This window comes from Patagioenas fasciata, chromosome Z, assembly GCF_037038585.1.
Source record: "Patagioenas fasciata isolate bPatFas1 chromosome Z, bPatFas1.hap1, whole genome shotgun sequence".
In the NCBI taxonomy this organism is placed as follows: Eukaryota; Metazoa; Chordata; class Aves; order Columbiformes; family Columbidae; genus Patagioenas; species Patagioenas fasciata.
The window spans coordinates 19,491,947-19,509,055 of NC_092560.1; the positions used below are offsets into that span (position 1 = coordinate 19,491,947).

At 39.9% G+C, this 17,109-nt stretch overlaps 1 protein-coding gene across 4 annotated transcripts in view; it reads right to left on the reverse strand.

Moving 5' to 3' along the window:
• CNTLN (centlein) overlaps positions 1-11,438 on the reverse strand; it is a 189,861-nt gene extending 178,423 nt beyond the window's left edge. For 3 of the 4 annotated variants that reach the window (XM_071801724.1, XM_065860630.2, XM_071801723.1), the window contains exon 1: positions 11,114-11,352. In XM_071801724.1, coding sequence (XP_071657825.1) covers positions 11,114-11,206 — 93 coding nt within the window. In that variant the 5' untranslated portion in view covers positions 11,207-11,352. The other variant, XM_065860629.2, reaches the window with a different exon arrangement.
• Positions 11,439-17,109: the final 5,671 nt, after the last annotated feature.

Genomic DNA, 17,109 nt, shown 5'->3' on the forward strand with positions numbered 1-17,109 from the left:
TCCTTAATGTTGCAGTATAAGGGAAATGCAACCAACATGTAATTTTATGGTACCTGAAAAATAGTTTAATATATCTTCCAACCACAATTTTCTATTTAAACAATATCCTGATACCTTGTCTCTGCTGTAGTTTTGAACACAAAAATACCTTTGAATCAAAAATGCAAAGATAGCACACTGATTTACATACACACATTTGTAGAATAGAAGCATATACATAAACATAAATGCATACGCCTCCAAGAGATTGCATCCTTACTCAGAACTGTTGAAAGCATAAAGGCACCATAAAAATAATACAATGTTATATTACAATGGTGATGCAGCAAAAATATTACACGACTTACACTAAAAGATGCTGTCATTACATATGATTTCATAAATTAACTCTCAGATTAGTCCTTCAATGTGACAAAAGACAGAAATCAACTTAACTGAATAATTTTTTTACATGTTCTTAATAACTGACTCATTATGGCATTGATGGACAAGAAATACAAGATATTTCCTTGCCCATCAGGACACAGTCAAGGAATTAACCTCACAAAAGTAAGATCAGTACTATCACAGGAGGACAGGAGAGAAATAAAAACCTGTTAAATGGCAGAGAGAAGTTACCAAATAGACATGAACATATGACACACAATCCCACCCTCACTGAATAGCTAAAAGTAAATTACCTCCTTTACTCTTTGGTGAGGGCAGAGTCAGTACGCTCAGCATGCTTTCTGTCAGTGGCACAGCCATTACACTGACAATTGTCCCATGCCAAGTACTCAGCATTGAAAACTTAACTCTTGGCTGATGATTTCAAAGAGGAAAGGACAGTAGAAAGCAAAGGGTTCAGTTCAAGAAGGACAGGAGAGAGTCCTGCTGGAGATAGTCTAGTGCAGGGCAACAAAGATCATTAAGGGAGTGGAACATGTCCCTTATGAGGAAAGGCTGAGGGAGATGGGTCTCTCTAGATTGGAGGACACTGAGGGGTGATCCAATTAATGCTTACAAATACATAAAAGGTGAGTGTGACAAGGATGGAGCCAAGCTCTTCTCGGTGACAACCAACGGTAGGACAAGGGGTAATGGGCTCAAACTGGAACACAAGAGGTTCCACTTAAATTTGAGAAGAGACCTCTTCTCAGTGAGGGTGACAGAACACTGGAACAGGCTGCCCACGGGTGTTGTGGAGTCTCCTACTCTGGAGCCATTCAAAATCCACCTGGACACATTCCTGTGTAACCTCATCTGGGTATTCCTGCTCTGGCAGATGATCTTTTGAGGTCACTTCCAATCCTTAACATTCTGTGATTCCAGAGGTAAGGGTTTGCTTTAATCCCTTTATAGATCAAGGATAGGATAACTCATCTGTGACATTTCATTTTGAGCTACAAATATCTACACTACTTCAATTAAAACTAACTGTAGTCATTGAAGTAATTTGGATGGAAGATGCACAGAATAGAACAGGACACGAATTTTGTAAGTCACATAAGTGCTTTCTGGAAACACTACAATTCTAAGAATTACTTCAAAACTTCAATCACTTATCAAAGAGGACAGGATAATCTCCAAGTTCCAGCATAGGCCTCAGAGTTAGTTTTTATTTAAATACAATGTTCTTGACTAATGCAATCATGTAGCAGCTGTGATTTTCAATGCATTTGAAAATACAAGAATCCACAAGTAGTTTTATTTTACAGACAATATAACCATAGACATACATTTGGGTATATTCACTCTGAATTACCATGACTAATCAAGTAGAATTTGGGTCTATCACGTCAAGTCTGCCTGAAATGACTTTGTAGTACTTCTCAAATCCTGTGAAATTGCAGACAAATAAGAGAATATTTGCATAACCTCTGCAACATGAACTAAACAGTACCTGAAACAGTTGAAACAGTGCACACTTAATAACTATAAAGAACAAGATTATCTGAAGTTATTCCCTAAGAACAGCATACCTCCTCCAGAACCAAAATATACCTGACAGAAAAAACAGACCTGCTTCAGCCATTCTCCTCTGGGCTGAATCTGTGGTAAATGTAGAAATAAAGAAAAACTATGTGGTAAACGTAGAAATCTCAGCATGCTCCAGAGGCTTCCTCAGTGCAGCTGGAAAAATTACAAGCATGAAAAACACAACTGTCTTTATTGAGAAACAACAATGTTCCATTGTTCCCATAAAAGTATACTTTTCACTCATGACTTTCTTATGGCAGTCGGCGAAGTCCCCAATGACTAGAGGAAAGGGACTATCACACCTTTTTTAAAAAGGGTAAGAAAGAGGACCCTGAGAACTACTGACTAGTCAGCTTCTGTGCAATGCTCATGGAACAGACCCTCCTGGAAGCTATGTCAAGGCATATGGATGACAAGGAAGTGATTAGAGACAGACAACATGGCTTCCATCAAGAGTAAATGGTGCCTGACTAAGCTAATGGTCTTCTACAATGGTGTGACTGCATCAGTGGACAACTAAAGAGCTACACGTCATCTACCCAGACTTTGTAAAGCCTTTAATACAGTCCCCAATATTCTTGCCACTTCATTGGAGAGATATGGCTTTAATGGGTGGACCGTTAGATGCATAAGGAATTGGCTGGATGGCCCCATCCAGAGAGACACAATTAGAAGCTCAACATTCAAATGGAAACCAGTAACAAGGTCCATACTGGGACCAATACAGATCAATACCTTCATAAATTACACGGAGTGGGACTGAGTGAATGCCCCCTCAGCATGTTTGCAGATGACACTGAGTGCTGCAGTCTTTACAGCAGAAGGAAGGGATGCCAGTCAGAGGGACACTGACACGCTTGAGGCGTGGGCCCATGTGAACCTCATGAAGTTCAACGAAGAGAAGTGCAAGGTCCAGTCCCTGGCTCAGGAGAATCCCAAATATTAGTACAGACTGTGGGACTGATTGATTGACAGGAACCCCAAGGAGAAGGACTTAGGTATACAGGTGGATGAAAAACTGGATATGAGCCACCAAAACACACTTGCAGCCGAGAAAGCCAATTGTATCCTGGGCTGCATTAAAAGAAGCATGGCCCGCAGATTGAGGGAGACAATTCTCTCTCCCTGTTCTGCTCTCGTGAGACCCCACCTGGAGTACTGCACCCAGCTCTGGGGACCCCAGCACCAGACAGACACAGCTCTGTCCGTCCAGGTCCAGAGAACAGCCACAAAAAAAAAAATCAGACCTGGATCACCTCTCCTGCAAAGAAAGGCTGAGAGAGTTGGGGTTGTTCAGCCTGGAGAACAGAAGGCACAAAGATGACCCTGCATATGGCAGGGGGCGTGGACTAGATGATGTTTAAAAGTCTCTTCCAATGCAAACCATTCTATGGCTCTGATCTGTACACCCAATTTCAGATTCCCACTCACATGGTGGAGGTAATGTGAAATATTCACACACAAACATATTGTGAATAGGTAACCACTTCGGCAAGTGGCAAAAAGCTTTTTTTAATTTAAATCTCACTCTCAGTTCATGTTCAGTTTTGCTCAAATATTCCAAACTTGTATATTGCAGAAGGAAAGCCTAGGTATGCAAAAATTCTTCTAGTTAGCTGACATTTATCAAACATAAAAAAGACAAAAATAAACAAACAGCTATTCAACAACATTGCTTCTGTCTATAATATATAGAGAGTAAGGCATTTACTAACAACACCTGTGTTGTCTGACTCATGTGATTTAGGCTCTTTATGGCAAAATACACCACTATAAAATAACAAAAAAAAAAAAACAAACACCACACCCAAAGCACTAAACAGCTGGCATCCCTTGACACCAATAAATATGTGGTCTTGGCTTAATCACTAATAAAATAAATTAGTATTTAATGAATGGGAGCATTAAACACTTTGCCCCACTTCGAAAGAACAGGATGGCTATCAACAATTCATCCAGAAGAAATACTAATGCACTCAAATTGTCATACTAGTAGTTTACAACCATTTAAATTTCGGTCACAAATTAAGAAGAACCAAGTCAACATAAAAGCACATTGCTAAGGAAGAACTATTGCCTTTTAAATTTAATCTTTGTTTCAATTCTCAGCTATTGATTTAAAAACATTTCTAATATGTACAATCAACATGCATCTCAAATAGCTATTCATTTATCATGAAAAAATGTGATGTTTTGTTATTTAATATATTTTTCAAATTTACTTGTAAATACAGTAGGAGCATTTTAAAACTATTTACAAATCACTGTTATCATGCCTACATTAGATTTTCAGTGGGTGTCCTGGATATTAAATGGGTCCAGAATGAAAGAATGCATCTCTTTTCCCAGCTAATGAAATACTTTTCATAAGAAGAAATTGTTATAGCAATCCTATCTGTTATCAATGCTAGTGATAGCAAGTAGAATATTTTACATCCCTTCTTAACCCACAAAGTGACCAAAACTAGACAGTCCAGCTGTCCACAAAGTAATGTTCTTTTTCTGCTAGCACAGCATAAAATAAAACATGAAGACCAGAAAAGATCTACACACAGCTTTTGACAGTAAGCAGGAAACATAAAACATGAAACAAAGCCAGCAGCAGGTGAAGCCCTTATCTTTCCACTTCCCACAAAGTAATAGCCCAACTTCCTTGTTCCTTTTCCACACAAAAATGCTTACGGATACACACAGCCCATTCTTACAGACTTTTTCCCCAATCCCTAGCAACGAAGAGAAGCAACAGTGACAGCAACTACAGGAGCATCTTTCTTCCCCAATTATTTATCACCTTTTGACAGAAACTGTGAGAATTCTACCAGCAAATCTACTGCAGCAGAATACTTGTAGACAGATTACTGATGAGCTCTTAACTTTCTGACTAATGGAGAATTTTCTGGTTTTCAGTCTATAAGCTACATATGTAAACTGAAAAACATAAGCAGCAGTATTGTTTCTTTGACTGAACACTATGGTCTGCAGACCACTGGCAGCCAGTGAATTGCACCTTCTGAGTCAGAGATATAAACTGCACAGAGTACCATGCAATGGTGAACTCTTGAGAGACCTGTTACTTAGTCACAGCTATATACACCTATAATTTCCTAACACAGCAAAGGAGCAGGCATTATTGCCATCATTGACAAGAAAAGCACAAGCTAGAGAAAACAACGCTACCGAGAGCTCCCTAAAAACAATATATACAACCACAGAAAAAAGCCAGAGTACTCTTAGTTTTTACAGAACCAGAAAGTTAGAAAGGAAGTCTTAATTAGGAAAATCCACCTTATTTTAGTAGTGAGAGATGCCACGCCACCTTTGAAATCAAAGCTGCAAAAAATATCATCAAGACTGTCTTTTTTTTTTAACTAATAATGGCTAAATTGTTAAGACACTTGTTTGAACCCAAAACAGCACTTTCAGGAAATAAAGAAAGAGATCCTAGGCTGGTAAATATGAAATGAAGCTGACCAAACTAAACTCCTTTTGTAACTATCACCAGTAGCATAAGTAAAAACAGAGGACATGTGCTTGCTGCTTCTACCTCTTCCTACTTCCAGCAACATAAGACACTCAACTGGATGTGCAAAACCCTGTCTCATATCATTGCTCGTTCAAAGCCAGGATTTGATGAAGTTTCCCACCACAAGATACTTTAAAAAACGCTTCCTATCTTTTTAGTTACAGTATAGGAAACATGGAAGTGTCTGTACTTCAGCAGTTAAGAGACTGAGAGCTAGAACACCAAATACAGATCTTTTGCTTTAGAAATGCATATTGTTTTGCACCAAATGAAACATCTTTGGGCAAAAAAAAAAAGACCGCAAGAAACTAACCACAGAATATACTAAAAATCAATTATTAAAATATAGAGTCAGCAGTTGGTTTAAAGAAATACAGAAGATTAAACAGAAAGCACATGAACGCTAAATAAAAATACTCTTGGTCCAGAAACTCCACTCAACAGAATGAGTTTCCAGAGATAGAGTGAATAATTTCCCTTACAAAAAAAGAGAAACAAACTACTCTGATTTCCTTTATCAAGAGCAACTATGCTTGCAAAAACACCTCCAGATGGCCCCAGAAAACATAGATTCACAGGAGAAAACAAGATGGGGGTTAAATACATGCCAGATCTTTTAAACACCAAAAAGAGCCCAAAATTCCAAAGAGCATGAAGAATGTAGGTGTTGAAAATTTTCCACAGAAGAGTATTAAGGTGGTAGGCAGCAGCATAAAACCCTAAAATAGAATGCAGCAGTTAAAGAAAGTAACTGAGAGCAGCTGTGTCATAAACTATTGTTGGACCCTTGCCTTTCCACTGCCCCCCAAAAACGTTGAGCCAGTCACAGAAAGGGAAACAAGGTCTCAAAGCAACCAATAAATTGAAAAATTAAAAATTCCATGTTACCTTTGCAGTTGTTTTCAGGAAAATTACTCAGTTATTTAAGTAATTCTCAAGTAAAATTAGGAGAAGAGGAGCACTGAAATTAGAAGTTGTTTATTAAGTGATTATCAGAATAATTACACAATGCTCTACTACAGACATCGAAACAGCATAATACAGAGGCAAACATGCTTTAGATTTATTTTTTAGAATCAAGAATCTTGATTCTAAAAAATTTTTACTCCAAGATCTCCTTTATTATGATTCAAGCTCCCACAATGTTTTTTAGCAGTACTAAAGAAAATATCAAATACTGCAAGCCTCAGCTGCTGAGGACAAAAAAAAAAAGGAGAAAAAAAAAAAGTCTTCAAAATACCATATTTGGGTCTTGAATGGAAGAGTTACCTCAAAAGACAAAACAAATGTGAAGAACAAAAAGAATCTAGGTTTCAACATAAAGGCTACCATCCTAGATGAGAAAAAGGGTCAGCTACTCCAGGACCTCATTGTAGAAAACAGACAGTAGCCAAAAGGAGATGCCTGGAATACCTGTGGGAAGAGTAAAGCCAGCACGTACAATATTTCCACTAAGACTCAGGAGCTTCATTAGCCAGAGGTGGTGTGGCAGAATGTAAACCCCCACCTCTCCCCCAACCTCCTTCAGTATCCAAGGAGTAGGCACATCTCCCTCTCTCTCTGCTACTTGAGACTGACAGCTTCTTTTGTTTGGCCCCAGAGCACCCTGGCCAGGGCCATTAGGAGAAGGGAGTGCCGAGGCGCCAGTGAGCCGCTGGGCGCCTGCGGCCAGTGTGGGGGATGTTTGGAGGCTTCAGGGGCACCCCACAGCCAGTGTGGGGGTGCAGAGAAGCTTCTGGAATGCCTACAGTCAGGTCTGATCAGCCTATAAAAAACAGGACTCTCGACGAGACTCCGCCCATTGTCGCGGGTCTCTCAGAGCACAAACGAGATGCTGCCGCCGAGAGCCCCCCTGCCCGGGATGGAGACTCCGCTTGCCTTGCCGCCACGAGTGTGAGTAAAACTTCTCACAGGATTGCGAGTATATTTATACTTCTCAGGCATATATGCACGAGTAACTTTCCATGTTTAATACAAGCACGAGTAACTTTCCGTGTACATCTGCACGCGTACTTTAAATTATTTCCTCACACAATCGCGAGTGTATTTTCCTCCCATGCTTCCATATAAGCACGTGTAGTATTCCGTGCACATTTGCACGTGTAAGTAAATTAACCCTCGCAGGATTGTGAGTGTATTATAAATTTACCCTCGCGGAATCGCGAGCATACACTTTCCGTACTCACTACAAGTACGTGTATCTCTTTAAGAATAATTCCGCACCATGTTCAGGCAAGTGTGTACTCTTCCCAGACTCAGAGACGGTTCCGGCATTGTTTTGGGTGAAGCCACGTGCATGCACACTGTGGACCACCTGTTGTATTAGTTGCTGCCCCTTAATAATTTTCCTCAACTGATATCCAAACCTATATTTAAGTCACTTTTGGAGTGCTAAAACCCTGTTTCTCACTGGTTTAATAAAAGTTGTTTTGGATTCTGTTGTCCCTTAAACTAATCTCCGGGTGCCTTCGTGACAGGTGGCTTCTGTATATTTAGCCAATGGATTCCAAATCATCAATGAACTCTGGTTCTCAGGGGACAGACTTTGTTTTCAAAGTGAGTTTATGTGACAGTGAATAGAACAGCCCAAGAAGGTGTGAAAATGTAGAAAAGAAACTTGGCACATTTTTTTCAAGTGCTAGATAACTGTTGGATATATACACCTCTATTTGCATAACCTTGTTTAATGTTCCCTAGAACAAATTAAAACTTTCAGCCTCATTTGATAAGTGAGGTTTTTTTCTTCTGAAAAAGAATATCCAAAAGTCAATACATGAAGAAATACTTAAGGCTAATTCTTTAGTTATGGTACACTGTTAAACTGTATTTCAGTTGGGAAGTCTGTTTTGGAAGTGCAGCTTATGTGTCCATGTATGTAATACTCAGAAGAAAAAAAAAGAAAAGAAGAAACAGAGCAAAACAACAAACTCATGCAATTTTAACCAGTTGCTGGATTAAAAGCTAACACCTCTCACTAATGTCTCTTCTGTTCAAAATCCCTACTAAGGAAGTCTCCAAAAGCGATAACCCTACCCAACAGAACTGAACATAGGACAAGAAAAATCTTAACAGAAACTGAAAAACTTATACTGTGAAGGTCTTTGCATGCTGCACAGGTTGCCCTGAGGGGTTGCTGAGACTCCAGCCATGGAAATCCTCAAAACCTGACTGGACACCATTCTGGGCAACCTGCTCCAGGGTGAGGTGGAACAGATGCTCTCAAGTGGTCCCTTCCAACTCAAAGAGTTCTGATTAACAAGACCTACAAATGTCAGGTGATGACTTCAGGCAAGAAACAAAGAAGATCTTACATCTAAATGACACTACGGAAATCCCAGCAGGTGAAATGTGATTCCTGTAAAGGAATTAATTGGTCCGTAAAAACTTCGTATTTCAGCTGTGAAGACATTAGAAAAGCGCAACATTAACACTGTTTACATACATTAATGTTTTCAAATGAAATACAAACATAAAATGGATTAACCATCACTGAATAATTATATCAGTTAACTTTTAAACCAGCTGAAGAATCTTAGTGACATCTATTTCCCATCCAAATTCAGAATAACTTCAGAAAACTTCAAAGAAGGTTAATTATTTCAGATACATCCTACATTGGAAAAGCTGTAAAACTGACTAAGTTATCACTTCTTCTACATATTAAAATCTTTTTTCCCCCTTCTTTATATAACATACAGATCCTTAAACAAGGCTCTCTGCATTTATTGATGGATTAGTAAAATGATAAAGCATGTAGACATCTATACTGCAGTGCTTTCAGAGAAGAATCTCTGCTTATACATTACTGCTTCACTTTCCTTTGCTTTATTAATAACCCAAAATAAATCCCAAAGACATGCATCCCCTGTTGTTAGAAGGATAGTATGCGTTGGATTCTACCTGAAGTCTCAGAGATTAATGCAGAACACTGACTGGGTTCTGTTTTCAAATACAGGAGCTACTTTAATGCTCCTTTTTGCTTGGTTCCCTCCCAAAAAGCTATTTGATCCGATACAAGACAATACAAGAACAGCAAGATAATACGTATGAGATTTAAAAGAAATACATTTTAAAATATTTTCTGGTTGCTGACTTCAAAATCATTGGAATCATTTCAAGGAACAAGGAGAAATGCACAGGTAATTGCAAGAATCTAAAGGGGAAATCACATACTTAACTACAATTTGTGTACATCAAGTTACATTATCAAAGTGATTATAAATTCAAATTTGTACAGTTTACTTTAAAGTTTCTATTATTTATAATGCTCTTAAAAATATTTTACACCACTACGTTTTAGTAATATATAATTTATGTTCAACTAGCAAATGAGCAGAGCACAGAGCCTTCCTGCCTCCACCAAATTTTGTCTGATACTGCACATCTGCATACAAAGAAGAGGAAACTAACTGTATTACCATTATAAAGTGTTTTCTAAACTTCTCCCACAAGACACTTAAGATATCCCCAAATCATTCATTGTTCAGCATTTCTAAACAGAATTTTTATTGACAGCTCACTCTTCCTGCAGTTCTCCTGTGCAACAAGATTTTATAGGAAGTCTGGATTCTATCTACAACAGAAACCCAGCACCAGTTTGTGAGGTGTTCCAGTGCTGCTTGAAGCAACAAACCACTACTAACGCTAATGTGGATGCTTTTTTCTGCTCACAGATATAACTAGGTCAGCCCAGGCCTTCATGGACTTAACAAGACCATGCCCCACAAGAAAATATTGTTTCGGCTATCATGAAGTAAGTGAGAAAACAGCCAGATCATTACCTGTCACCTTACTTTCTGCCATACCTTCTAGGTGTAATCCACTTGTTTCACAGAGAATTAGCACAGATTGCTGTGACTGGACCTCATATTACCAACATTTTGTTTTTTTCATTAAATGTACCTAAACATAAAGGTTGAAAAGAAAGAGGGAACAGTTCCTGTGAAGAGAGGTCACAGGGAGATGGTCTGGGGGAACTTTTAAAAGCACAAACATAATTACTCATAAATCCCTCCCTTTCAGGAATGGTTTGGATATACTTAATCCTGCTGCAAGGTAGAGGGAGAGGTTAAATGACCTCTAAAGGTTCCTTCAATACATACATTTCTATAAAACCGCTCTATTTGCTCGTTTTTGCAGAAATTGCACTAAGCAGCACCTCAGCACTCTTGCCATTACACATCAAGCAAATTAACGGTGACTTCTTGCGAAGAAGGAAAAAAAATGCATAAATAAAATGAAAAAACGCTTTCTGGCCAACTGCTTGCTTTTAAAGCAGAGTAAGAGCCCGGGGCTGCAGGCCCAAGCAGTCGGGTTCACGCTTCCACAGCGGCTGCGGGGGGACCCGACCCAGGGACTGCCGCCCAACAGGTGGGTGCCGCAGCCCCCCCGGCGTGGTGCCGCGGTGGATGCTGAGAAGAACCCCCCGCCCGGGGACCCGCCGCGGCGGCCACTCGGACCTCCTGCCCCACACGGGCTGGGCACCCGTGACCGTTCCCCGCCCTCCCCTCCGTGTCCGCCGGAACCGGGACGCGACCCGCCACACTCCCGAGCTACGGGCAGAAGACTCTCGGCCGGCAGGCACCTCAGCCGCGCCGCTCCGGGCAGCCCCTCACCGCTGCTCTCAGGTACCTGGCAGCGGCTCAGCTCCTCCGCCAGACTCCGCAGCTCTTCCTCCAGCTCAGCCACCTGCGGTGTTGCCGCCTCCGCCTGCCCCGAAGCCATCGCTGGCGTCGCGGTGAGAGCCTCTGGCCGCCTCCTTAGGGACGGCCAGGAGAGGGTGCGCAAAGCCCCAGCCGCCCGCTCCTGAGGGAAATGAGAAAGAACCAGTACTGTGAACCACACAAACGAAAACTTTCCCCCCTCTCAGCTGCACTTACCGCGCGGGCGAGCGCCGGAAACCGCAGGGAAGAAGGACGCGGTGCAATGACGTCAGCGCAACTGCTACATCCACCAAGCGAAGGGTCGAGAGGCAGGTTTGAATTTGCCCGCCCGAGAGGCCTGGCCGCGCATGCGCCGTGTGCCGGGGGCGCCGGCGCTGTTGGTGCTCGCGGCCATGAGGGAACGGCCCGTGCGGGTTGCGGGGGCCGCGGAGCAGGCTGTGTGAGAACCTGCCGAGGGTGGCATTTGAGCCCCATTTTCTCCTCACGATGTAGGAACGGCTGCTGTCTGGCCAAGACTCTTAAGTGCAGATTTCAGTAGTGCTTGGGAACTCATCTCTCCAGTGACCAATGACAGAGCCAGAGGGAATGTCAGGAAGATGTGCCAGGGGAGGTTCAGGTTGGACATGAGGAAAAGGTTCTTCACCCAGAGTGTGGTGGAGCACTGGAACAGGCTCCCCAGGGAGGTGTCACAGCCCCAAGCCTGACTGTTCAAAAAGAGACTGGACAACACCCTCAGACACACCGTGTGAACTGTGGGGCTGTCATATGCAGGTACAGGAGTTGGATTCCGTGACCCTTGTGGGTTCCTTCCAACTCGTGACATTCTATGAATCTAGGAGATTCTGCTCTCCTTGAGCTGTAGGAACACCTAGAGTTGTTTCACATCTCTGCTGGATACTAGTGGTTTGCATATGAATGGCGCAAACATTTCTGGGTGTTCTGCTATGGGGTGCTGAGGCTCCAGCATATTTTAGTTTAGTAAGACATGGCATGCCTTTTTGGATTTTTTTATTTTTTTGTTTGAATGAGGTACTCACATTTTGCAGGACAAGGGTTGCAAACTTTGTTTTAGGGTAAGTCATGATAGTGCATTAGGATCCACAAGCACGCAAACTGTCTCATGTGGGAAGAATATTCAGATTTGTTATTTCCAGAGTTGGATCTGAGAGCCTACAGCTAAGGAAGGTGTGGAAGATCTAACTGTTATAGTACATGAAATATCTGGACTGGTGCTGCTACATTAAGTACTGGATTTAAGATCAGGATATACAGAGTACTTGGTTTTGAAATAAAGGATTGAATGAACAGCGTTGCGAAAGCATATCCTTGCATGTTTCCTGTAGCCTACATGGGAAGCAAAATAGTAATTAAAAGACTATAATATTTCCCAAACTGAAGAAGAAGAAAGTTGAAACGTAAGGTCAGGATATTTTTTAGCCTGGAAATAAGCATCAATAGAATTGCATTTCACTGATGTCATTATCTTGCTATAGGGATATCATATGTGTTTTTACAGAAAAGTGTGTTTTCTTTTTCCCTCTGTTGACACTTTTGCACAAATTTTGGAAAAGTTGCTCTGAATGTACCACTATGGCAAGAAATAAAATTCTTACTGTGTGTGCATGGAGAGACGCAAAGGAGGCTTACATATTGTGTGAATTATAATATGCGTTAAAATGTCCATTCCCTCCACCTGTGGCCCTGACAAAAGAATTCCAGTATCTTTCGCGGTGGTTTTGCCTGTGACCATTGTTTTTTTGCAGCACCCTGGTCCCTAGAGTCCGTTCTCAGAAGAAGGAAGTGACTACACTACTCAAGGCCAAAATGTCTATTTTTATATAGTTTCATTTAAAAATTATTTTTATTATTACTGCAATTATTATCTGTGAAATTACAAATGTAAATTTAAAGGTGAGAGACCACATCTGAGTATTCTCTGTACAGTTATATGAACATGAAAGGAGAGTCAACAAATACCTGATTAATACCATGTCTCTCCATAAAACATCCTTTATAATTGTTATTATTGTTCATCACTCGTTGTATATAGTATCATGTCATATTCATGATCTTACACTTTCAATTATTTATCTTTATGTGTTATTACCTGTTCATTTAACCATAATGACCATCCTGTCATAATTCTAACATGTTTACATTTTTACATTTTTCTTTCTTTAGAGGTTTTTAAATTGTTTTTTTTCCCTTAAATTATCCATTCAGTCTGTAATATGTAGCCTTCATTTTTTCCACATCCCCGCCTTTTAATAACTGTCTTGTAAACTTTTCATCTCTTTCCTAATACTTTTATCATTGTCCCCTTGACCGTTTGTTCCCTATTACATGTGGGCAAGAAGAAGCTAACCTTATTTAAAAAACAATATACTTGGATTAGCTGCTAAACAACCCTAATGACTAAATGGGATTTAAAAACATTTTCCAAGTACAAGGTCATTCAAAGTTTAGCTGAAAAGATTCAGTTATTACAGGGGCTAGGTTCACATCTTGACACAACACAAAACAGAAGGCCACAATCTCCCTAACTTTACCACTTAAAAATAAATTTGTGCATTTGCTATTAGTGGAGACACAACATTTTATCACAATAAGCACACAAACAACACTTTCCTATGGTCAGATACTTATTTTATGGACATAATATTTTTGTGTATAGTTTAATCATCTTCATATTTGTTTTCCTGCCATTTCATAAGCTAGTTCTCTATATAAAGGTTCTAGTTATTAAACAGCATTCATGACAATTCTTGGAATATTTTAGAAAACCTAAAACACACAGTTGGTGAGTTTTCATTAATTGGGAAACCTTGCCTTGTCTTGGAGAATTTCGTACATTATTTTCCTCCCAAATCTTTGCATTTTAAAACACCTATGTATACAGCTGTCAAATATATGAGACTGTTAGAATTCTTTCAAGCCTAAGTATTTCACTTTAGATTTCACTTTTTCCAAATGAAACACATTCAGTTTGACTTGAATCAACACAGATTTTCCCAATACACAACTGTTAGGCATGTAATTCTTTGTGGCTTTTCCACTTGTAAGGTATCTATTAGAACTACATTACACAATTGAAATGTAGTTGCTATGGCTTTTGTCACTTAGAGCATCTGTTAAAATTACATAAATAAAAGTGCTCCCTAAGTTGCCTCAGTGTGAGGAAGCATAAATGTTTTTTGTTTGGGTTTTTTTGCAGTTGCAAAATTCCACATCTTTCAGTGAAACATGTTCATGTTACAAATATGTTGCAGTTACTCCTCATCACAGTTTTTGTTTGATTGTGGTTTTTGTTTGTTTCTGTCTGTCTATTTCCTCTCCTTACCTAAATGTGGAAAAAAATACTACTCCATCCATTGTGGCAAGCCCCCAATACTGCATAAGAAGCATAAATACATCATAAAGCATTCTCGTTTTCTTTTAAACAAAAGATGTCACTAGACTTCTGATTTTACTTAGAATTGTGAACATTTTCTACTAATGAATTTGCATATCTCCTAAGATATTTATGTTGGCAATTCTTGTTCATCATTGGTAGTTTGGTAGGGAACAGCACCATCAGACAGGTACTTTCTCAAAGATGCTTTTCAGCTACAGTGAACAAAAGAAGCCAAAACCGCTGAAATTATTTCTAGCAGGTTTTGGCAAGGTCCTCAATATTTTAGTAATTTATATGTTTCTCAGGACAGTAAAATAACCCTAGGAATATCTTAGATCTTGCTTAGACAATTAATTCAAAACACACTTGCTTCCAGTCAGGGTTTCTGGTGGATTTGTGGTATGGTTTTGGTTGGGGGTCTTTTTTTGAACTGGCTAGTTATAAGCCAGTTTATCTGTACATTCAGGGGACATTCTTTTGACTTTTGTGACAGCTATAAATAATAACATGATTATAGATGTAGGAAGAAGAGTTTTAGGATATAAAGTGGGAAGATCGGTAGGTAGAAGTAGTATCGGGTATTAGACCACCTCTCATAGCTGAGAGAAAGGCAGACCATTTAGATGGAACAAAATGGTGAAAAAAAGTATTTGACCAAAACTACCCATTTTTTCCAACCGCATCTAATAAAAGATACTGTTTTAGACCTCATTCCTACCATTATAAAACATTCAATTTAATTTGCACAGTTAAAAAATCAGAGGCAAAAAAGGTCAGCATAGGAGCCTGGATCCACTGACATAGGGTCCTCAAGTTCCACCACTGGCATGACTCACTTTTCACTCAATGAAGAGTGGTGTTTTCATCTCATGAGCAGAGAAGAAAGTAGCAGAGGTCCACTCTCCCCTTGAAAAGACTAGAGCTAGAACTAAAGAACCTCCAGAAATTGCTCAAAATGATTAGGATATGTCTTTGTAGGTAACTTTGCTTTGGTTTACTGTCTACTTCTTTACTACACACAATGCCTTGTGTATAGGCTGGGTATGTACAGACAAGTGAGATAAACAGGTTACATTCCCCAGGGTTGCTGTAATACCTCATATTGCCTGAGGCTCCTCTAGCATTGCCTTGGGAGTCACTCCTCCACTTACCTGCACAACTAGGAAGGCTGTGGTTTTTCATTGTCTTACAATAAGGTCACAGACCGTGGCACTGCAGCCTTCAAGCCAAATTAAAACACAAACCACTAATATAAAGTAGGGCACATCCGTGGAACAAAGCACTGGGGCAGGAGGTAGTTAAAAGTGTCCTGAATGTGCGGATGAAGTTTGCCCCACCCCATAGCACCTGCCAGAAACATGAGGCCTAGAGGGAGGGACCAACAGCTGGAGGTAATTTAGAGGAGGAAGCAGATTCCACAGTTTCGCTGTCCTGGCAGAAGGAGATTGGGCTTGTGTTGCAGTAAAATGAGGAGATGGGTTTAGCTGAGCCTTGGGAGTTGATTGTTTCATTGTTAATTTGTTTCTTAGTGAAATTAAACCCCAGGAAGCAGCTGAGCTTTGACCTTGCATGTGGTGTACAGACTGTGTCATAGACTAACTGGGAGAGTCACCTGGTTATAGAAGGGTTGCAGGGAAAATGAAGAGCTAAGTTCCATCACCCTGTGAAAGAGGGTGTGAAGAGTACGTGGCCACCCAGGCTCAAGACATGATACCCTTCTTAACCCAAGGAGTGGTTGCTGGAAGGGGCAACACAGTCCACGACCACCCAAACTTTGTAGAGTAAGCAGAGGACACAGATGAGACTCTCCCTAACCCTAGGGATGGCAGCTGAGAACATACACCTACACATCCTCAGACTTATCAGCCCATTACATTCATGCACATGCATACAACACGAGAGCCACAAACATATGCAAGCACCTCATAGTCTACCAATTTTGAATATTAGAAATTGGTTTTCCAACAGTTTGTCTGTCTTAGTATCGCACACTGGTAAGAAATGCACAGGAATGTATTAATTTTCTGACTGTGCACAGATTAAAAGTACTGGAATTAATTAAATAAGAATTTTAGCTTTAATTTTAAAAATATAAATTCCTACACTTTAAGCCTCTATCATTCAGCAATAATAAGAGAATTATGAACTGAAGTTTTAATGTGACTATCTCAGATAAGCTTCAAAATTTAGTAAAGTATAGCTTACCTGCTATTACGTGGTGAAGAATTTAAAGTGTAGCCAGTTTAAAGTGTAGCCAGGTTAAGTCACAGCAGAGTGCACAGTGGTAGCCTTGGTAAAGCTACAATTATTAGACAGGGCATAAATCAGAACCCAGAAATGTTTTTGCTCAGAACAGAGCCAAGACATATGATTTTCAGTTCTTTGTTTAGTGATTCATACTGTCTTTAAGAAAAAAAAAAAAAAAAAAGGACCTTAGGAAAAGAAACAAATTGGAACAAAATATAAGCACTGATAGTTTAGTCAAAAAACATTTGCAATAATTAAAATAGTTTTCTAGTCTTATCAATGTACTTATATTACTGTTTTACTGTTCATGTATTATTTTACAG